At 43.3% G+C, this 23875-nt stretch overlaps 1 protein-coding gene across 5 annotated transcripts in view; it reads left to right on the top strand.

Annotated features, from left to right (window-relative positions):
* NHS (NHS actin remodeling regulator) overlaps positions 1–23346 on the top strand; it is a 241825-nt gene extending 218479 nt beyond the window's left edge. For 3 of the 5 annotated variants that reach the window (XM_021532323.3, XM_021532325.2, XM_021532324.3), the window contains exons 2-8: positions 98–250; positions 2425–2555; positions 13589–13781; positions 16997–17128; positions 18363–21311; positions 21799–21925; positions 22626–23346. In XM_021532323.3, the coding sequence (XP_021387998.2) occupies positions 98–250; positions 2425–2555; positions 13589–13781; positions 16997–17128; positions 18363–21311; positions 21799–21925; positions 22626–23250 (4310 nt within the window). In that variant the 3' untranslated portion in view covers positions 23251–23346. Of the gene's footprint in view, positions 1–97; positions 251–2424; positions 2556–11334; positions 11398–12010; positions 12254–13588; positions 13782–16996; positions 17129–18362; positions 21312–21798; positions 21926–22625 lie in introns of those variants that run through there. The other 2 variants (XM_021532327.3, XM_021532326.3) reach the window with 2 other exon arrangements.
* The last annotated feature ends 529 nt before the right edge of the window (positions 23347–23875 follow it).

Below are 23875 nucleotides of genomic sequence, written 5' to 3' on the forward strand. Positions count from 1 at the left end.
TGACAATGCTGTTCCAAACAAGAACCTTTCCTTTTCAGCTAGGTTGATGGAAGAGAGACTGAAAGTCTTACATTGCACTCTATTTTTTATCCTACAGCCGTCTCCAACCTTGATGCAGAGAGCAAACTGAGTGTCTATTACCGAGCACCTTGGCATCAGCAAAGAAACATCTTTCTCCCTTCCACCAGACCGCCCTGTGTGGAGGAGCTGCACCACCACGCCAAGCAGCACCTGCGAGCCTTGCGCAGAGGTAGGTGCTCCCCCTGCCCAGCTCCTCACACATAACATCTCTCCATGGTCCACTCCAGGCAGCAGAAGGATGCTCAGGCACAAGCACACGGGACTGTGGGCACTAATCTACACTGGGACTTAGGTACTCATGCTAAGAAATCACAGAACTGTAGAATCACAGGATGGTTTGGGTTTGAAGGGACCTTAAATATCATCTAGTCCCAGCCCCCTTCACAAGGGCTGAAATGGGAGCCCAGTGGTATTAGTCTCTACAAAAACTGAAATGTCTGTGCAGGGTTTCCAAGCATGATACTGGAGGATGCCTGTGTCCTTCAAGAGTGGCAGCTGAAAAGTCAGGTGATAGATGTCCTGGACAGCTTGGAAGGGTTGGGCAGGTCACCCCTTCCCAGGCTAGGGAACATTTTCTGACTTCCCTAACAAACTGCAGACCTGTGGTCTCAAAGCAATAGAGAGGAAGCAGGAGCAACAGGGTCATAACCAGGCTCCTGGATTCCTGCCATAAAGAGAATTTACTAGATGCAAACATCGGGATGGTCCTACAACAGCACATTAAGAGGATGGCAAAAGATGGGGAAAGGTCAGTTTCCACTGGGAACCTAACCAAGGGAAAATCATTACCAGGACATAAGACAAAGCAGGCAAACAAGCCTGTCTGTCTTTTGTGCCATAAGGAGGGAGAAAACCCATGCAGGCCACACTTAAAATGTTCAGCAGCAGCCTCCTGTCTTGAAGAATTTTGCACCAACAGCTCTAATTGCCTTCCTCATTTATTACTTTATTAGCTTATAATAATAATTGCTTTCCTAGAACTGCAGAGCATCTGTTACCTGGATAAGATGTTCCAATTAATTACCACATTTGACCATCTCTGCAGGTTTTAGGTCACGAACACACTGTGGATGCAGTATGTCTTCCTGGCATGGCAGAGAGTGATACAGCCAAATTGCAACCACAGTAGTGTTGGAGTAGAGCAGAAGTTCTTTTCTGTTCTCAGCAGCTCTGCTTTGCAATTGTCGCACAACCAGGCTGATCTTTGCCTGCCATCTTGTGGGCAGGAGAAATCCTGACAGCAGCATGTAAGGAAGCTTCAGAAAATGTCTCGTTTTAAAGTTACAAATCATCATTTTGGCAATTTCCCTCCACAATTTATGGCAGCTGTGCAGGTTCAGCAGGCAGCTTGTCATGTTCTGCTTTATCTTATTTCCCAAATAACTGCATATATGAGGATGAAATTTTAGTCTGAAATTTACTCTGAACATGTTTATTGCGTCTCAGCTCTCTCTTCTATCAGAATGTCATCATCTCTTTATCTGTTTAACCAGGAGAAATTAAAATGAAATTTTAGGTCAGAAAACAGCTATGCTAGCAGCTATGTTGACTGGACCACAGCTAGTGGAGTGGGTGAATACATTCTCCTTTCAGTAGCACTCCATGCAAACAGCAACTATCTAACTGTCACCTAAAATTAGAGATGGCAAGTCCTTGAGTCCATTCCCCCATTCACTTGGAAAGTTCCAGAGACTTGGGACTGATGCTGGAAGAGGACTGAATATTGTGAGCCCATGCTGAAGGAAGACTTCCTGTGGGCCTAGGGTGGATAAAGATCTTGACCTTCCCAGGATGATCTCCTTCTTGCTGGAACCTGAGCATGACCACTGCAACAACCTTCATGATGTCAAGCCAATGCTCAGGACCTAGCACTGCTATGCAGCCAGGGAATAAAATCCCACCTGGAGCTGTGTTTCTGGTTTTCCCACTCAGAGTGATATATTTTATATGGGTAGGATGCAGGCATAGTTATTGCATCTCAGTATTTCAAGGCAATAGGAGCTGCAGTTTCCTGTTGGACATCAGGCCTTGGGTCCCAAGTGCCTAGAAAGCTCCACTGTCTCCTGGGAGAAATGGTATAAATCTAACCTGGGGACAATTCAGCTGCAGCACATATGCTGGGGTGGTGTATGGGCATTGCTCTTCCGGGCGCACGGATGTTCAGTAAGTGCTTCTCCCGTTCAGCTGCAACAGGGACCATTTGTACCAGTCACTGGGGAAGAGAGAAACTTTGTCTTTGGAGTCCACTTTCCTGTACCTGTCTCTGGTGTGTGCTGTTAGTGGAGATATTTGTATGTTTTCAACACTTTGAAAGACTTGTGTCTTCTTTCTCATCCAAACCAGAACATCGAAGCCGAGGTGATAACAGAGAGCAAAAAGTCCAAGGCCCCATTGCTGTGGTGGCTCCCCCCTTCCCTCCCTTCCCTGCAATCTGCAGCCAAAAGAGGCAAGCGAAGGACCGGCATTTCCTACCAGTAAGTCTTTCACTACAGCTACCACAAACAAATACATTTTTAGCATGGTGGGACCTAAGTGTGGCAGTGTTTCACAAGTGCCCCTCCCCAAGCTGATGCAGGTACAACAGAGCTGACCTTAAAGACTGTCAGCAGCGTAATGCAAGTCACAGCTTCCAGCAGCCAGCCCCAGGGTGGTTGTTTTCAATCAGAAACCTCTTCTTTTTTACCCGTAACCAGCACACATATGCTCTCATTCACACACTCCTCCACAAGTCCTCCACATTTACCACTCAGGCTATAGAGGTAGCACTTTGAGGACCCTCCCATAATTTCAGAAAGTGCTGTAATTTCATCCCTGTCATTAGCATTTCCAGGAGCAAAGAGTTCAAGGGCTTTGAGTGCCAGCTTGAGGCTTATGTGTGTGCAGGAGGCCCAGGAGCATGACCCCAGCTACAAGAAGTTACACTTTTCATAGTCCTGTTTGGCAATGTTTGTCTCCATGCACTTTTTTTAGATGTTTCATGTCTCACACTTGTCCTTACAACCTGCCAAGCAGCTAAAGATCTGGTCCTATATATCTGTGCTGACTTGCCATTGCAGCATTGATTTGAAATCAAGTTAGTGTTGACAATAAGGTATTTATCACTGTTATAATGAAAAGAAGCACGCTAGATTGACAACTTTAACACTGATTAGGTCCATAATTCATAATTCTCACTGGCTTCAGGTGGACATTGGTATTTCTGTGGCTCTGGGTGTTTTACTCACAGAAGTGTCATAGTAGCTAATTTTGCCCTGTACTAAGAGCCATTGCATTATTTAAAAGGTGTAGGTCAGACCTGGACTTGGCTTCTAAATGAAGCATTTGTCTAATGCCAGCCCTCAGTCAGGTTGTAATAGATCTGTTCTGCATCTCCCAGGTCAGGGACATTGGCATCTCAAGAGATGCTACATCTGTGAGTACATTATAAGCTCAGTGATGATTTAGTCACCACACTGAATCATCGTTTACTTAGCTTAAAAATCCAACTCCATTCATCCTAATCCATTGTATTAGCTGTATTTAAATACTATCATGCTAAAGCACTCACAGTGTAAAAGACTCATTGTAAACGAGTCACACCTGCACAGGGACCAAAACATCAGCCAGTCAGTCCATAGGAAAAGAATTGCTTCTCATTTAAAAAGCATGAAATACATAATAAGATTTGCATTAGTTTGACTGTTCTAGCTTTTTGGCTGCTTATCTGATTAATTTTGAGGACAGCATCACCATCACTGCAGATTTTGAACAGGTTAAATTTGCAGGTCTTACAATTCAACTTAAAAGAGATATCCTGATGTTAAAAGACAGCACAGAAAAGAGATTGAAGACAGAAAGAAGAAACATGATTACCTGTTTCTCCTTTGTAAATCATCATCAAAGCTAGTGCTGTGGTAGGGTCATTGAAAGGTAAAGGCAAGGTGATGCCATGTTAAGGATCAGAACTAGTTACAGGTGATGGTTTGGACAGGCTATTGAACATAAAGCTCTCTTAGTATCAGATGGAGAACAAGGGATCTCTTTTGAAATTGCATGCACAATGCTTAAAGGCCTGAATCTTTGCTGTGTTTGGAAAACAACCAGTGCATTTTATACATTACTTCCATCTGTGGAACACAAGATAATAACAAATAGCAAGCAACTCTGAGTCCTGTATTAGTTGACAAAATTAAGTCATGCTAAATGCAGATGTGTTGGCTACATCTGAAAGGCCACCTTCTTATTTTCAAGAAGGAAATCATTAAACTTTGTGCCCACCCATATCAGACCTCCTTTTGGAGGCTGACCGGGTTCAGAGTTCCCCTAAGGAGAAGCAAACAAGAGCTGTTGGAGGGCTGTTGTTCTATTGACTTCAAGGCATCTGGCAATGTTCTGCTTTGGAAATTGCAAATACACTGCACCCAGGGTACTTCAAAGTGCCTTGGCCCATTTCTGAGAAAACTCCTTGTAAATGGGGCAACTTAAAATATAAAGAGAATAAGGCGAGATGAAGCTGCACATGAATGTTCTGTCTGGCAGAAGTTAATCAGAGATTGTTACACTGAATAGCTAATTGATATTGTGCCAGACTTCATGATACAATGATACTATTACAAGAAAAAGTTGAGAATGCTGCAGTTGGCTAGCTTGCACTTTTTGGCATAAGCTTTTTTTGACTGACATCTGCAAAAGTTTATCTTGCTTCAGGGACTGCCGGTAATGTTTGATATCTGATTCCAGCTGATTTTATCATGTAGTCATCAAGGAACTAAAGATGTTAAATCTACAAGAATTTTTATTCATGGCACAGCAGTATGGTGTGTATTCCACTCTTCTGATGCTTTGGGAAGGTGCTGAAGGGAACAGTACTACACAACCAAAAGATCCCTCTTCTGTGTTTCTTTTAAATTACGAAAGGGATCAACAAGAAGCTGGGAAATTTTTGAAAGTTATAGGGTCTGACTTTCCCAAACTGGCTATCTAAGTTAAATGCATGTATTAAGATACTCAAATAAGAAACTTGATTTTGAGGAATGTTCAAATTATCACTGTGAGACCTGTGGGAACTACCACTACTCTACTGAAATTTACTGAGAAAACAGGTCACTTAAATCTGAGTCAAGGTTCCCTATGTGTGTATCTTTTGGCTGCTACTACCAATTAGATGCCTGTGAGCTCTTCCGAAGATCTTGCATTTTGTATAGTAAAACTAGAGAAAATCAGTCACAACAGATGAGGATTCACTTTTAATCACAACTATGTTTACGGGGAGAAAGATGCCAAATCCCCACAGATTCCAGGAAAGGACAAATGCATTCAAGTTCAAAGCAAGTAATGCCAGCATAAATGGGTCTGGAAAGACGTTTTGGGCTGTTCCATCACAAGATCATTTTGTTGTGAAGAAAGAGTAGAGAACTAGAAATGGAATAGACTCTTTCATGTCTACTTTTGTTACAGGAAATGCCCTGATTTGGCTGATGAAATGCCTACTTAACCCAAAGGCCAGAAGGGAATTCTTCAGGACAAAGTATAAGAACAGGGCATGGTTTATGCTGTTTACTGTCCCATGATTTATCCTTCCAGTGTCATACAGAAACTGGTTACAGAGTTCCTGGGCCAGAGATCAAACACAGAACAAAAGCCACCAAAGAACCTCTCTGACTTGACTGTGAGGCTAGTTTAATCCAATTTTTTATCAAATTTACACCTTCAGCCTCATCAGCATCCTGTGACAATAACTTTAAAAAATCTGTATGAAAATGTAGCTTTTGTTTGTTTCAAACCCAGTATCTCATAATTTCATCATATCCCTTCTGGTTCTCAGACCATGAGAAACAGTAAGCATTGCTTTCTCATTCCCTTTCTCCATACTCCTCATGGTTTTGCAGACATGACTTCACTTAACTTTCCTATCCATTCCAGTCATTCATTTTTAAAGCTGAAAAATTGGCATACTTAGTCTCTCTCTACACTAAAGAAATATACAGCTAAACACATTTAAAAGTATCATTCATTCAGGCATTTTTGCCAATGAAGAAGAAGAAAAACCCACACCAAACTAAAAATAATCTGAGGAGAGTATAAGAAAGTTATGGACTTGCTAAAATGAGGAAAATATTTCTCACTCATGTTCCCATGACAACCCTGCCTGTAGCACTGCTGAGGCCAGTCACTGACTGTGAAGATGCTGTGTCATTCCAACTGCATTTCAGACTTCTATTTTTTTTCTGCAATTCTTCTTCCTTGGGTTTCCCCAAGTCCAGCCAGCAAGGCTCTGAAAATTCTGTATTCCAGTTCAGAATGTTATGGGACCACACTTTCTCAATCCCCACATGGCACAGCTATTATAATAAAACCAAGGAGATGAAGCAAGGAATTCAGGATTTGGAAATCTACACTCACAATTGCACAAATTTTAGTGTCAGTTTATTCATAATTAAATCTGAGCAGGAATCTAAGGGAAAAGAAGCAGAGGCTTTTTCCAGATAGGGTGTTGTTTCTGTCCCTGAGGCCTCAGCTAGAGCAAATGTGAAAGGAAAATGACACATTGGGTAATTTTATTCCATCTCCTTGCCATTTCAAAAATATTCCCTATGGTCTGCTTTAGGATGCTTTGTACAGCAAAGGGAAGGAAGTACTACTGAATAAACTAACTTTCACACCGTGTCTACTGAAGCCAGATGAAACCCCAGTAAGAAACAACTGAGTTAAGGGACAGGCATGAGTTGGGCTCTGCACTTTCTGTGTGCAAATCCTGCCTGAAGCTGTTAGAAATAAAACCTACCTGATTTTATTCATCAGACTGAACTTGTATAGCACCATTTGTGCAATGACCCTAATAACTACTACCCTGTATTGTGGGATGTTTATTTTGTACCTTTGTCTACTGAAATGCCATGTGTGGTATGACTTCTGTCATGAAACATGTCTTAGTTTTGTCTTTACCTTGTCAAAACACTGGAGCCATACATTAATTGTTAAAGGATTTTCAGTACTTTAGCTGATCCCATTTGTGATGCTCCAAAAGAGAAGAAAACACCCACAAGCAGATAAAATTAAAACTTGAGGAGAATGAAACATACAGAAATATAAACACTGGGAGCAGGCAGGTGAGCAGAGCTGTGATTTGCAGTGAAAATAGCACTGCCAGAAATATTCCCATTATTTTTTCTTCAGCATCAGCTGACTGTATAAGAAAGCTGCTGTATAGTTATGAATTTCTAATTAAGTAATCAACTGTGCTCTGAAAACACTGGAAAGCTGCTAGCCTTTGATTAGTATTTCTTCTCCTTTGTCTAGACCTTCTGGTTTTTCTGTCATGTAAATAAATACCATTTTCCTTAACTCCTGTGAGTTAAGGAAGCAGCAGGCTCTGCTTTCACAGGCAGAGAGAGGGATACACAGAGGTTTCAGCCAGAGCCCCAGGAGTCAGTACTGTGTTCATGTGGGATTGAACACTAGTTCACACTTACTCTACATGTTGTCTTTTCAGTGCATGAATGACTGTTCTTAAATGACATGTCAGAATGTATTGTACACTTTATTTCTGTGCTTCCACGGGGTGAAAGCAAACTGTATGTATGTTCTGTTTGCTGGAGACAACAGAATATATAATGTTTGCAGATGCTGAAGCAACATGCTGATGCTCTGCTTGGGTGAATATCACCCACTATATTTGTAAGATTATCCTGAGAGGGAAATGTCCCCCACCTACTGCAACAGAAGCCTGAAGTTAGAAATAATGTTGATCTTTTATGCTTTTTGTTAGCTGCAGCTTTTAGGCAGCAGAAGTCAGAAATAATCCTCAGGAGAATAACACTGTGCAGCAGCATGCAGCAGCCACCTCCTGCCCTCACCAAGGCTGTGCCAGCCCTGTGCTGCTGGGGGCTGTGACTCTGCCACCTAAATCTCTTGTGTTAATGCCTTGCCTGCCTAATCAAACACAGCTGAGAGGGAAGGAGTCAATGCAGCCATGTCTAAATTCAACAGCTTGAGGATAAATGCTCTTGATGAGGCTTTAGTATTCTCAATCTTTAATTAACTGAGGAAAAAATGTTTCTTTATTCTTGGGTTTATGTTTTTCCTATCACTGTTGAACTGTGTTCCATAGGCCCTGTGCACTAACTTTGAAATCCCAGAATCTCCTGTAAGGTAATCAACTATAGATAAGGCAGGCTAGGTACATGATATAACGCAAATTATGCTTATTGAACCAGTCTTTCCTATGTGTTGAAAATGCTCAACAACGGTTGTGTCTCACAGCTTTGAGGGATAGAAAAGAGAAGAGGGGCATAAGGGGCACTTTTATTCTGTTATTGACCCATTCATTTCCTTCTACAGATCCCAGCTCTGGGCCAATAAATGAGACAGACTCATAACTTGCCAGGTTGGCAAGTTTGTCTACGACTGATTTGCTTCTTTGTCACTGTCCTGATGATATTTCCTAAAAATATCATCAGGGCAGGACTCAATGATGGGTCCTGTCTCAATGATGAGACTTAATGATGAGACAAGACTCAATGATGAGTCCTAACTTACATATGTGCTAGTAATGCTCTTCCTAAAATCAGGGTGTGAGTGTTCAGGGGTGCTTCATCTCAGCCCAAGTTAAGCTCTGAAGGAAGCTGAGCTGAACTGCTCCTCAGCAGAGCCACTCTTTCTCTACAGGGAGAAAGAGACTAGTCAAACTTGGACATCTGACTATTTTGTTGTAGCACACAGAAACGAAAGACTTTCACACTGAAGTGACACAGAGCACTGAGAAATCGGGTCATGTGCATATGCAACAAGATTTTTACTGCAAGGCAGTTTCCACTAGCACAATAGCACCTCTGCAAGTGAGGTTGATGGGATAGCTCAGGAAATAAAAATGCTCACATATGTCAGTGACAAATCCCTATTCAAACAATTATACATCAGTTTAGTTTCAAAGCAATCGTAGCCCATTAAAGAAAAATGCACACTTAAAGTATTCTGGCTTTGTATTTAACAGAATGATTATCACTGTTTCTGTTTGCCAAGCACACCCACACAAAAGAATTTCACTTTTAAAACTGCCTAACTTCAGATTTGCCCATCAGACCAGAACAGCCTTGGGTTTATAATAATAATTTCTTGCTTAATTATGTGTTTACTCAGGACATTTAGAAATATTCTGGTTTTCTGAGGTGAATGGGAACTTTTGAAAAGCAGCAGCTCACTCCCTCCCCCAGCATGGAGATGTTGAAATGCTGAGGCTGCTGCTCTGTGCTAGCATGCCTCAGCTGCCCCAATGACAGGCACCACATGGGAACAGGCACTAAGTGACCTCAGGACCCCTTGGCAAGGCAGTGGTAGGCCCACCTTTCTCAGGAGCACAACTGTGACAGCAGAAACTGAAATTCTGCTGGTCACCTTCATTTTTGTCCTATCTCTAATGATAGGAACGTACCTAGGAAGTTTGTCCTGCCATGCTTAAGCAGGGACCTGAGCCTCTGGCACATCAAAGGATGGCTGTAGATATGTGGAACCAGACAGGTCTTTTCTCAGAGGCACCTGGCAGAGTGGCACACAGGTGAGGTAGGGAAGAGCTGCACTGATGGGACAGACAGATGGGTAACCATATCTTGCTTGTCTTGACTGTAGCCCACACTGCTATCTCTGAGACCAAAGTTGAGGTCCTGCTGTTTCTCTTATGGACAGGTTTGCCCCTGAGTGGCTTGTAAATGTTGCTGTGCTTGAAGCTCAGGACAGGAGGTCCCTCCTGTCCTCTTCTCTTTCTACACTGATAATCACAGTGTAAAAGAGACCATTGGATATTGGAGAGATTTTCATTTCCTGAGCTCTTGTCACCTCAACAGTATTAGTCTCCCTGTGTCCTGACCTTCCCTAGAGATCCTCTAGCACCTTCCATGAGGAAGCTGAATTTCATCCTGGTACCTGAAGTCAGTCTGCTTAGAGCAGGTGTCTGTAAACTTGGTCAGAGGACCACCCTTGGGTATCTGAGGAGTTAAGTAAACTGAAATTGTTGATGTATTCAGTATCTCCTCTATTCGTGCAGCCTTTGTTGCACAAATAGAGGTGTTGCTCCTGAGATAAGGACTTTTCCCAGCTTGGGAGAACTGGTTTTCCACTGGCCTGGGCAGAAACTAAGCTGCTGGAAATGTTCACTGGGAACAGCTCTTTTTTGATTTCTCCTACTCTGGTCTCCTGTAAGCCGTATGGACAGCTCATCTGGAGGCTTCCCATGCGCACACAGGAACCAGGGAAAAGCAGGAGATGTTGCTTATCTAGGAAGAGAACAGAATGAGATTCAGGATTAAGCCTTTTGAGACTCACTACAACATTTTGCCTTGAAAGGAGACCATATAATGCAAAGTCTTTCAAAGTGAGGTTTGTTCATCTGTCACAGTAGTGTTGATAATGATTGATAATGACTGGGAGGAAAAACATTTGTAGAATTATCTGGCATTATTAGTCTAACTAATGCATGGAGAAATACCATACCCCTACCAAGAAACACATGCTAGAGATTTCCAGAGTTCAACAGACCTGTTTTCTTTATCTCTTTTTTTTATTTTCCAATTTCAAAAGAAGTCAGTTGTCTTTCACTCCTTGATTTTGAAAACTGGACATTGTCACAAACAAACCAGGGTTTCTGACAGAAGAGCATTTTGGAGGTGTAGGGATTCACCAAGACCCAGGACATTGTGGCCATTGCTATTTGTCCTTTCAAGTGTTACAAAAAGTGACAAAAAGCAATTGGTTGTTGTCACCTTGTCACAATGATTGCAAACTTAGAGAAATAGAGCTATCATCAGAAACACAAAGCAATCAATGCATTCTATAAATTACCGTCAGCATCATTATTTATATCCTTTTACTTAAAACTGAGGAAAAACATTGAAAAAAAATCCTTTACATTATGAAATTATTTAAATTTATAATGTAATTGGATATGTATCTTGCACTACTTCAGCTCCAGGCAGAACACAGTTTGAGTTACCCAGTCAATACAAGGCATTCTTAGGACAATTCAAGCATGTCTGTACAAGGAGGCTGAACCAATTTCACTATAGTTTTGTCTCATTCAAGTAAGCAAAACCAGTACAGACTTCACAGGATCTAAACCAATCTGTTGTGGGGAATAAACTCATCTATAGGAAAAAAGATGAAAATCTCTGCTTGTTTTGGCTCTGATGCTAATTTATCCAGACAAAAATTATGTGCTTTTACAGTAAGTGTTTTGTGTATGTTTTTAATTTTTTTTTTTTTTTTCACATTTCACATTTATAGTTTAACAGCACCCGTTCGCCCTCCCCAATTGAGTGTTGCCACATGACCCCCTGGAGTAGAAAGGTACTGGAAAAACAAGCAATCCTCAATTAACAGCCCTGTCTCACTCTTCTCCCTTCCAGATCCTAACCCTTCCTCTTGCTTGCTTTTCACTTTTAACTTTACTGTGCTAAAAGAAGCCATTTCTGTTTTTCTCGTGTTGGTAAGATACAATAACAACTCTTTCCCCCCTTGTTTTATTCTTCACACCTTGGATAGGTTTTAGGAACTCAAGGCTGCAAAGCTGCCTCCCCCTATCACCTCCTTTAAAAAGCCTGAACTCAGACAGACTCAATAGCATTAGCAATTGCATTTAATTTTCTTGCCATGTTTTGCAACTGCCCCTTCCTTTTTTTCCTAAACGGTAGGAAATGGTTTGGGCAATGCCACACTGACAGCAGGTATTTATTCTCTGGCCATTTGGTGATGCCACTGTTTGGAGAGCAGGAGCTCTGGCAGCCAGGGTCACTCTGCCTGCTTTGTCCAGCACTTCTTTGTCATCCAGGGAAGGATGAATTCGGCAACAAATGCAGCGTGTGTGTGTGTGTGTGTGTGTGTGTGTGTGTGTGTGTGTGTGTGTGTGTGTGTGTGTGTCCCCATGTGCCTCTGCGTGTGTGCAAGGGTGGTTTTTTTGCATGCATGCATCAAACTTAGGGCGGGGGGGGGGGGGGAGTTACCTAGGAAACAAAGTCTTTTGTGCTTGAAGTTTATATGAGCTATTCACGTCTGCCGGGAATCAGCACAAAAGCTGCAGGCAGAAAGAAGGCTGCAATGTTTGACTGAAATCCTACGTGGGAAAAGAGGGTTTTCTGCAGGCGGGAGAAGAGGAAACCTGTGTTGTCTTGGGTCTGGGGGTGCTGCAGGAGGTGACACTGACGAGGTAAGTAAGTGCCCTCCCACAGTTTAAATAGTAGCTGCAGAGTTAAGATCTTTAATGCTTTTGGGGACGGGACGTAAATGCTGTTTGGCAAACCTGAGATGGTTAATTCCCTCAGGATTTGTGAGGAGCCTGGGCTGAGGATGGCAAAAGTACAATGGCAGAAAGGGCATGATCCTGCGGTGCTCAACACCCACCTGCTCAATGCTCTGCCATGGCAATGTAGAGTAACATTTTATTTTTGCCCTGTTTGCTACCGAAACTAAAACCAGCAAATAAAGTGTAAACAGCAGGCATGAAGGAGGGAAGGCTGGTAGTTAAGCAGCTGGGAATTCAAGACTGAAGAGAAAGCCTGTCTGAAAGGGATTGCACTTCATTTTTAAAAAATGAGAGGCAGACAGATGTCCTGAGCCGGCCAAACAGTTGTCACAGCTTACAGAAGAATGTATTAATGGAAGAAGGGTGGGAAATTAGGCAAAAGAAGGTAAAGGTAAGTTTCTGCCCTCTGTTCCTTCCAAACAAAACAAAAACTTTTTTTTTTTTAAACAAAGAAACCCCCCCTCCCCAACACAAGTTGGCAGCCAGCACCACACGAAAACACACTTGCTTTATTTCTCTTTGCAAGACAGGGCATTGGGGGACTTGTTTCTTCCAAAAGAAAATAAACTGTCTGTGTTTCTTTCATGCTGTTTACTTTTTTCTCTGTTTCTTCATCTTCAGCATCTAGTATTTCTTGTAGTATGCTATAAAAATATGCATGGTTTCTAAACAATCTTTAGAATTTCTTCTGGTGGTGGATACTCTTTTCTTTGGTTGTTATCTCCCTATGCCAGCACTGCCAACACCTGCCACTTCCCCCCACACAGCTGGTGGATGGCTGTACTATGGTCTGCTCTTGGTCTGTGTTTGTACAAATGAAATGCAAATGGTTATTCTGAGGTATGGATGGGTCTTGTTTAAAACTTTGGACCTTCTGACACTTGAATGAATGGTTATATGAGGCCAGTCTCAGTTGCAAATGAGAACCCACATGTCTAATGCTTGTGGTAACTGAGGACACGCTTGCCATGGCCATGCACAAGTGCAGGATGTGCTCCTTCTGACAGAGGTGGCCTGTAAATGTCACTCTAAATGTGCTGAGTTCCAGTATGCTGAGGTGTTTTTATCCTACCAGCAGGATGTTAAGTTTCCATTGGAGAATGACTGGTGCCGTGTGACTTAGAACGATTCCTTCCTGCATCTCTGTAATTGATTTCTGATTTGTGTGTCTGCTTTGTTTCAAAATTAGCCTTGTGTGCCTGAGTGGGAGACACTGATTTTGAATGTATTCATTTGCAGTCCCATCCTCCAGAGGACGAAGATACAGATGTCATGTTAGGGCAGAGGCCGAAAAATCCAATACATAATATCCCTTCAACACTGGATAAACAAACCAATTGGAGTAAAGCACTACCTCTCCCAACTCCAGAGGAGAAAATGAAACAAGATGCCCAAGTGATTTCTTCTTGCATTATCCCCATCAATGTCACTGGTACAAATTTCTTCTGTTTCTTTTTGTATTTATTGCATGGTTCAAGGGAGGTCAAGTACTTATTTTGTTTAATTTATTTGAAGTCACGGGATTGTGCAGTCTTGGGGCAAAGAGCCTAGCTTGAGGATTTAGTTTCTGAAAGACAGTGGGCTAAATTCATCCCTTATGTGTGACTGCTGGAATTGCTGAAGCTGCATCTAGGATTAATCTGGCCCATATTTTCAGTCATGTTATATGATGTAACATAACTCTAGTTCCCTGTATAAACAATGTACTTTTGTTGTGTATATAACCTACAATTCGTATTAACAAAGACCTCAAATAACTTTTTGAATATAGCTGACTGAAATAATGTAGAAAGCCACCAAAATTAATCATATGATTATCATGTGTAGCAGGAGAAGAGAAACTAGAGAATGTAGGCTACTATTTGCAGTGCTTTAAACATGCAAGGCATGAATGTGTAGCATGCAAACCATCGCTCTGAGATCTCTTTACATGCAGCTATGCTGAAGGTATAGTAATGGCATTTTCTTTATTTCTATAACATTTGGATATATGTGACTAGATTTATTTGAAGGAGAACTTGTTTATAGAAGCAGCAGGTATATTGCTTATTAAAATGTGATAGATTATTTATTTCCAGAATCAAGAATCAGGCTGTTTTTCTCTTTTTCTCTTTCTTTCCTTCCAGAGGGCTATGGTAAACATAAAGTTGATCTGAATTTTCCTCAATAATATTTTCAAGTACCAAGTTTTGATTAACTTAAGAGCATAAAGTGGGCTAACTTTCACAGTTGTAGACTTCAGTGTAAACAACCAGGAAAAAAGCAGGGGGGCTTTCAGTTAACCTTCATTCTCCAGAGAAAATATTTATATTTAATTCCATTTTCCCAGTAACTGGGGGGTTGGGGTAAGGTCACATCCCCTCATGTCCATTGTTATTCCCCATGTCTATCAGTGGTGCACAAACCTTTCTGCAAGACAGGCTGTAGGATTCACCATGGTGCTGGAGAAAGTTGTATGCCCACAGTCCAGCTTCAGCTCACAACCAAGGCATTTGAGCTGACAGCATCACGGTCACAAGTCCCATGCAAGCTCCACTGTCAGCTCCACTGTCACTTGCATGAATCCTCCCAAGTGACAGCAACAGAGTCCCAGTTTCCCCTCCGTCCTGGCAGAGGAGGTGACACTGCACAGTGCCACCAGCTCTGCCTCCCTGTGGAGGTGGCAGCCAGGCGTGGGTGTCCCTGTCTCCAGGACAGTGCTCTGGCCACAGGAGGACAAGCAGCCGGGTAGCAGGACTGCTTGCACACCCCCTGCTGGGTTACAGGTCACAAGCCAGCTGGTCAAGGTCATAGGCTGGACATTGCCTCTGGAAATCCCCACAGAAAGTCAGAGATTATGTGGCATATTTCCACAAGGTAAAGCTGGTGATAAAATGATGCTCCTTCTAGTTTCAGTATAGGACCCTAACCAGTGCAAGCTTTCTAACAAGGCTATTGTCACCTAGTGCAGCCAGAGGACATTTAGGTCTGGGACCAATGTTAACTTTTCCAGTAATAGCCATTTTTGCCTAGACTCCACCTGCCATACATTGGAACCAAATTTCCACTGATCAGTTTTACAGATCAAGAATGGTATGTAATCTTCTGGATGTTTATGTGCATCATTCTCATTAGCACTAATGGGAATAATTTGTATGCATCACGGGGAAGAAATACCCTCTTCCACTTTCCTCTCGGAGATGACCCCCATGCATCTGGCACACAGAGCATGTTCAGCTAACTCACAGTTGCTGGAAAACCAGCAATTATGCTGATTGATATTTTGTTTCAAAGAGTTTGCTTTTAGTTCTCTGTTTTTGTTTTTTAAGCTTCTCCCAACCCTGAGAAATGTTCACTTTTTTTGAAAATGATTGTTGTTGGAGTTTATGGTACTTTTGTTCCATATTAAAGAAAGTTCTTCCTCTGCTTATTCCAGGGGCATTGGTGGTTACAGGACATCTGTCTGAAGCCTCTATTTCACTGTAGTAGATTTCAAGAAGAACTTTTACAAGAAAGTTACTTTTTAATGTTTTACATTGTTATGTAATGTAATATGTATGTGTATGTCTGTGTATAATTATGTTTTCTATAATTATACGCTATTAAAATAGAGCTTCTTATCAGGATTTTTTTCTTTCTGTTTGCTTTAGTTTGTTTGTTTTTCTTAAGATTACAAACCACTGTACCAGCAATCCTTATGTTAGTGTTTTTATGGACCTGACACATTTTTCCCAACCTGTCCCATGTCAACTTTAGAGAGCATGAATGAGTATACAGTTGTGCAAAAAGCCAGCACAGATGGGCACTGGCCTTCTGGTCAGCCTCCTTTTAACATTTTTTTGACTACACAGCGTAAAATCAAACTGAAAGACACTTCCCTTTGCTAATGCCATGGAAACATAAAGAAAACAACGAATTCTCACCTATTCTGTATGAAGGTGGTCATAAGCAAGTGTTCTCAGAAACTTGTGCTTCTAAATCTAAGCTGAGGACCTTGACTGCATGACTTGAGCAGACTCCCACCGTGTGCTGCGCACATGGGAAAATCAGGCCACTTCTTGATCTCTGCAAGTAAATGGCAGCTCCCCTTTAATGTCACTCTTGGTCATGTGTCATTGTCACAGAGAATGCTCTCTAAACTTGCACGGTGACTTAGCCCCATTTTAGCTGTCTCCTTCCTTTTTGAAATGTTAGCTCCCTTGGCATATTGGTCTCCTAAGAAGCACCCAACTACTGCAATATGGCATCATAACCTTAAAATGTTTTCTTACACTTATTTGCTTATAAAATAAGTTAGGCTACAGGTGAACAGTTAATGCTTTGAAGATAAGTTACTGTCATTGTCCCTATGACAGATGGATAAAGAGCTGTAAGAAAGATGCCCTGCTACCAAGAGCTCTCTATTTGCCTTCCTGATTTTCTTTCTTTTTTCTGTTCTTTTTCTTTTCATGCCTTCTGTTATTTTTGGCAGACCAGGCTGCTGAGGGGGAGCTGGAATTAGACATAAAACTGTGATATACTGTGATATAATTTACATAAGAGCTACATAAGGGCTTCCTTATGTTTATTCACAGGCTTAATCCAAGCTCACATACCTCCACTGTGTTCCAGCCATGAAAATTTGTTTACTATTTCTAAAGGCTAATGAGACCTATTTATGGGTTGCAGGAGTTGGTTTTGACAGAGAGGCTAGTATACGCTGCTCTCTTGTTCATTCACAATCTGTACTACAGCGGAGACGAAAGTTGAGGAGGAGGAAAACCATCTCTGGCATCCCCAGAAGAGTGCAACAAGAAATAGGTGTAGTATAAATACAAATCTTCCATAGATAGCTTTCTAACCAACTTAAATTGCAGAGATATGAGCTGGTAGTTAGCCTTCCAAAGAAACAAAACCTTGGAAGTGTAAATGCTTGTAGAGTTTAGGAATGACATGTTTTGTTCTTTTGATTTACTACAGTAAGAAAAGCTATATTACTCCATATGGCCTTGAAGGACTGGGGGCCTTACTGAGTAATATAGATGTACGTGTTCAGCTCTTATTGTGTAAATGTTAATCAGTTCTTTTTTTCTTTTTCATTTTATTTCTGTTATGAACCCATAGTTATGTGCATAAAAAGTAACTAGATTAAGTGAAAGTTTTTTCTTGTGTCAGGGGAGCTTAAGGTAAAGAACTGACAGATGTTACTCCACAAAGTGATGATGAGTTGTCAAAACGGCTGGACAACTTAGATGAGGTGTTGAATATCCACCACAGATACAGCTGCTGGTACTCTACTAGAGTTTTGCTAAACCTTCCTTTTATTTATCACACTCCTCAATTCCTTCCTATTATTCTTTATTATCAAGAATATTTGCCTTAAATCTACCAAATTACCTCACTTTTTGTCAGGGTAAGTTAGGAGCAACTCTGTTGGGGGCAAATTCAGTGTGAAATTCTTATTAACTCAAAATGAAACTGAATATTTCTTAATATTTATTTGCACCTGAAGATGGCTCTGGTGTTTCAGTCGGTTGCCATGAAACTTGATTGGAAGCAGAAGAAATGTGTTTATCATAGGGAATAAGCAATTGGAGAACCTATGAAAGAAAGATCCTTTTGTCTTGCAAAGATTCTTGATAGTAAAGAAGCAGATAATGGAAATTCTGAACAGACAGACAGGAGGAACAGAATTCTTTTTAGACGCTTACGGAGTGTTTTGTCCAGCAGCCACTCCAGAAAACTTTAAGTAGCTGAATTAGAGTAATAAAAACTGAAAACTTAGTATTTGTCTTAATATTTAGCACAGCAAGCTCAGCTCCACATTGAGAACACATTGCAGAAGTCATGTTGTAAGACTGGAATTTCCCTACCTCACCTGTGGGAGGTCAGCCTTATAAATTTTTTATATGAAATTTAAATTTAGTGCAATGCTCAGAAAGATTAAAAAATAAAGAATACAGCAGATAATATCATCTTGGGTTGCTCTGCGGGTTGTCTCATGCTGGGAAATGTGGAGCTCTGTCCCACTCACCCAGCTTTCCATGTGTCCTAGATTCAGACGAGTCGCCAGTGGCGAGAGAGCGCAATGTGATTGTGCACACAAACCCAGAATTCTCTGGCTCCAGCAACAGGAGGTTGGGGACCCGGGACTCGGAGTGCCAAACGGAAGAAATCCTGATAGCTGCTCCTTCCCGGCGACGGATCCGTGCCCAACGGGGGCAAAGCGTAGTTGCATCCCTCTCCCACTCCACTGGCAACATCCTGGTGCTGGCAGACAACGGGGATGCGGTCTTTGCTGCTACTGTGAGCAACCGCATCCGCTCGCGGAGCCTTCCCCGAGAGGGCGCCCGGGCCAGCGAGGGCCATCAGGATGCCACCACCAAGAATGCAGGGTATGAAGCAGAGCACTTCCTAGCTGGTCAGGAAAGGATCCCAAAAAAGGGGAAGGAGATCAAGCAGGGTTCGCAGGAGTGCCAGCCCATTGGTTTAACATGTCCTCAGCACCTGCATAGCCCCGAACACAGCATCAGTGAGAGGGGGAGATCGCGACTGTCAAGGATGGTCGATTCAGGCAGCTGTGAAATTTCATCCAACTCAGACACCTTTGGGAGCCCAGTTCACTCCATCTCCACAGCAGGAGTCCTGCTCAGCAGCCACATGGACCAGAAAGATGACCACCAGTCCTCCAGTGGCAACTGGAGTGGGAGCAGCTCCACGTGTCCCTCTCAGACATCTGAAATCATTCCTCCTGCTGCCTCTCCTCCACTGACAGGCTCTTCACACTGTGACTCCGAGCTGTCTCTCAATACTGCTCCCAATGCCAATGAAGACTCCAATGTCTTCACAGAGCAGTTTGGTGACCACACAGACAAAGTCAGGGGCCACAGGGCAAGCTCCTTCACATCCACTGTGGCGGATTTACTGGATGACCCCAACAACAGCAACACAAGTGACAGTGAGTGGAACTACCTGCACCATCACCATGACGCCTCCTGTCGCCAGGATTTCAGCCCTGAGCGCCCAAAGGCAGACAGCCTGGGATGTCCCAGCTTTACCAGCATGGCCACCTATGACAGCTTCCTTGAAAAGACCCCCTCTGACAAGGCAGACACTAGTTCACACTTTTCTGTGGATACTGAAGGATACTATACCTCCATGCACTTTGACTGTGGTCTGAAGGGTAATAAAAGCTATATTTGCAACTATGCAGCCCCAGGCTCTGAGAGTGGCCAGACCGGGAGCATGACTTCCAGCCTAGCTGACTGTGCCTGGCAGGACTGCGTGAGCCACAGGAGGCAGGCACGGCAGTGCATCTCACTGAAGAAACCAAAGGCAAAGCCAGCCCCACCAAAACGCAGCTCATCTTTGAGGAAATCAGAGGGCAGCACCGACCTTCCTGACAAGAAAGAACCAAAGATCGGTGGTGGGCAGCATGTCTCTCACACTGCCAGGGAGATGAAGCTGCCCCTTGAATTTTCAAACACACCTTCCCGAGTGGAAGGCCCCAACCTGCCAGCCAAGCAGGAGATTCCCTGGCCAAACCAGGATGATGGCGGGTTAAAGGACGCTCCATTTGACACCGCCAGTATCCCTCCCTTTAAAGATGAAGGTGCTGAACAACCTCACTATGCAGACCTCTGGCTTCTGAACGACTTGAAATCTAGCGATCCTTACAGATCCTTGTCCAATTCAAGCACTGCTACGGGTACTACAGTCATAGAGTGCATCAAGTCACCAGAGAGCTCTGAATCCCAGACATCTCAGTCTGGATCACGAGCTACAACCCCATCCCTCCCCTCTGTTGATAATGAGTTTAAGCTGGCCTCCCCAGAGAAGTTGGCAGGGTTAGCCTCACCCTCCAGTGGATACTCCAGCCAGTCAGAGACGCCCACCTCTTCTTTTCCGACAGCTTTCTTTTCAGGACCATTGTCTCCAGGGGGGAGCAAAAGGAAGCCAAAAGTTCCAGAGAGGAAGTCATCGCTGCAGCAGCCACTCTCAAAAGATGGCACTGCCTCAGTGAGCAAAGACCTCGAACTTCCGATTATACCTCCTACTCACCTTGACCTAAGTGCTCTTCACAATGTCTTGAGCAAGCCCTTTGCTCACAGGCACCAGCTGCATACCTTTAGCCACAGCAAACAGAGCGCAGTTGGGGAAGCCCTGCAGCCCAGCCCTCCATCTGCCCTTGCCATCACACCCTCCGTGCTCAAGTCTGTCCACCTCCGGGCGGTCAACAAGCCTGAAGGAGTGAAACATAAAGGCAGTACCCCAGACCTGCTCTGCATACAGGAGACCACCCTGATGGCAACCGATGTCTCTCCAGGCAAAATGAGGCCGCTCTTAGCTAAGAAACCAGTATCACGTCAGTACTCTACAGATGAGGCCATAATGCTGTACATTGACACTTCCCCAGCAGAAGCAGGCCCTGGAAAGCCACTCTTAGAGAAAAGCTCCTCTTTCAGTGGGCAGACTAGCTGTGAGCGAGACGTTGTAACTTCAGCAAGCACGGGTCTAGTTGAGATTAAACCTGGGAAGGACCAAACACACCTGGCTGCTGAACACTTAGCAGATAGCTCTCTGAATCAGACATGTGCCGTCCCCAGTGACGGCTTTCAGAAGGGCTCAGCTGTCCCCACAAGTGATGATGAAACAAAGAAACCTGTCCAGGGAGCAGAAATAGTGCATGATCTTCAGCAAGTGCAGGCTCAGCAAGAGCTCTCCGTAGGCAGCGAGGGGAAGGTGGAAGCTGCACCTGTGGATGAAAGTCCAGCTCAGGCTGAGGGACCGGCCACCACCCATCAGTTAAAGCACGAACCCGATGTAAGCCACCATGTGCCTGGGAATATCAGCTTTGAAGCGGAGATGGCAACAGTGGATTCACTCAGTGAAGAGGGTTGCAAGCAGGAAAACAATATCACATCAGGTATCCCAACCAAAAGTGCCTCTGATGACAGCAGGGCAGATGAGACAGTGGGCGGCGCTGACGAACCTTCGCTAAAAGGTCAGTTGGGAATCCTTTCTGTGCCATACCCAATCAGGTGGTTTTGGACGGGATGGTAGTGGAGTCAAAGCAGACTGGCACATCAGCTTCTCTCTGTGGGTTTAAGCACAGATCCCCCAAAGTCTGTTATCCGACCAACTAGCCAGTCCACAGCTATTTACACTTTTCCAAAGTATTCAGACTGTATTTGTGATATTTATTTCCTCCTTTGTGCTGCATTTCAGCTGAAAAGATAAAAGGGAGGAGCCCTGGCCCTGGGTACAGGAGAGTTTGATTATCACAGCTATGCTGTAAGTGGGAGCTCCTGTGTTCAGTGATCCTTTTATGGACTCCAATATGGAACAGACATGATTTTTAGATTAGAGGGTAAAGGCTGTATGCTGGTATCGCCCATGCAGTTGTGAGCAGAGCTGGTGCCTCCAACTGGCAGTGCTGTTGCAAAGCCCAGTGGAGTCTGACTCATAACATGGCTTCTCTCCTTTTTAAGAGTCTTCTCCAAGCGATGAGTCCATCATGTCTCCACTGAGCGAGGAGTCACAGGCTGACACTGAGGATGTCTTTGTGTCTCCAAACAAACCCCGCACTACTGAGGATCTGTTTGCAGTCATTCACAGGTGACCTCACCTTGTGGCAATGGGAAATGGTAACATGCATCCCTACACAGTTGTCCACTAACAATAGCTGCAGGATGGTTATTCTGTATTTAAGTTTTGTTCTCAAACTACGTTCTTCAGTTAACTCAGTTTTGTTTTCTAAAAGGCATGTTTTATTATGTCCTGGAGTGCAGTCTGAGTATCTTCATGGCATATGTGGGATACTTTACAGATAAAAACACCAGGCTGTTATCTCTAACCAAGATATATGTCTTCAAAGAAAACACACTGCAGTGGTTCCTGTCTTCTGCCTACCAGTCCACCAGCTCTATTCTGGTGAATGAGTTGTTGCAGGGAGAAGAATATGAGAAGGAATCTCTTCAGTTGTAGAGTATTTTGTAGTCTGCTGAAAGTTGGGATCACAACTGAAATTGAAGTTTTCTGATACTGAAAAGATTATGCTGTGTATTATTATTACCTAAGTTTCTGTATGCATTGTTGTCTTTACAAAGAGCTGGTTGTGCATTCACAGTCCTGGAAGAGCTGGGTAATGTTGAGAGGGACTCTGCAGCTCAGAGCCATGAGACACTGATAGCCTCCAATATTTTATAGAAGGACTGAGAGAACTCTGGCTAATATGAAAGCATCTGTAAAACTCCAGAGGAGCGCTAAGCATTATACTACAAAAATAATATATGAGTTTTCCTTTGTGTTTTTACAGATCAAAAAGGAAAGTTCTTGGGAGAAAGGATTCTGGAGACCTTTCTGTAAGAAACAGATTGAGAGCTTCATCTGGGACCAGCAGCCAGCCTCCCACCAGCAGCACACTGCCTACCAGCAACATGCCACCAGCCAGCAACGTGGGCACTCCCATTAGCAGTCAGAGGTCCCCTGGGCTCATATACAGGAATGCCAAAAAGTCCAACACATCCAATGAGGAGTTTAAGCTACTGCTCCTTAAAAAGGGCAGCCGATCTGATTCTAGCTACAGGATGTCTGCCACAGAAATTCTGAAAAGTCCTATTTTGCCGAAGTCTCCTGGAGAGCTGACAGCGGATGCCCTTCAAAGCATGGAAGAGTCTCCTCCCACAACAAGCCCTGATGCATTATCACCACTCTCCCCCTGCTCCCCCAGGGTCAACACGGAAGGATTCTCCTCCAAGAACTTCCCCATGTCGGCATCCTCGCGGGTGGGGCGGTCGCGGGCACCGCCGGCAGCCAGCAGCAGCCGGTACAGCGTGCGCTGCAGGCTGTACAACACCCCCATGCAGGCCATCTCCGAGGGGGAGACCGAGAACTCGGATGGCAGCCCCCACGATGATCGGTCTTCTCAAAGCTCTACATAGGCTGTGTGAGTGCCAGGACCCGGCTGCCAACACCACTCGAGATCTTAAGGATGTCAATGTAAGCGGCCAATGCTGTAGCAATCAAAAAAAAAAAAAAAAAAAAAAAAGAAACAAAAAGAAGAAAAAGAACAATCACAGGGCAATATGAATGCTTCAGTGTGTTTGTGTTTGGAAGATGCTGGGGAAACAAAAGGACTACAGCTGTAGCTATTTATTACATTACATTTTCTAAAAGGATGAAGATATGCTATGCCTGTTCTGTTTTCTTTTGGCTTCATTTGATTTATCCCACTCTCATTTCCATTGTCACTGTAGATTTCAAAGCTATTCACTTTTCCATAGAATTAAAGGTGACTTTGGGTGGGTTTTTTTCCCAGAAGCTGCCCATCTAGAAACAAATCCCTCACTGTAGTGCTTCCCTAGGGAGAAAACAAAACAAAAAGAAAATGCTCTTGAGAATTGGTATTTTTCTACAATAAAATGAGCTGAAACAAACTTTAGAAAAATTAACAAAACTTATGTAAATATCATATTTTTGATAAAAATTTGTAAATAGAATTATCAAAAAGTGGATGTGGCAAATGATTTACTGCATAACAACTTTGTTTATAGAAGACAAATGAAT

Source organism: Lonchura striata, chromosome 2, assembly GCF_046129695.1.
Source record: "Lonchura striata isolate bLonStr1 chromosome 2, bLonStr1.mat, whole genome shotgun sequence".
Classification (NCBI taxonomy): Eukaryota; Metazoa; Chordata; class Aves; order Passeriformes; family Estrildidae; genus Lonchura; species Lonchura striata.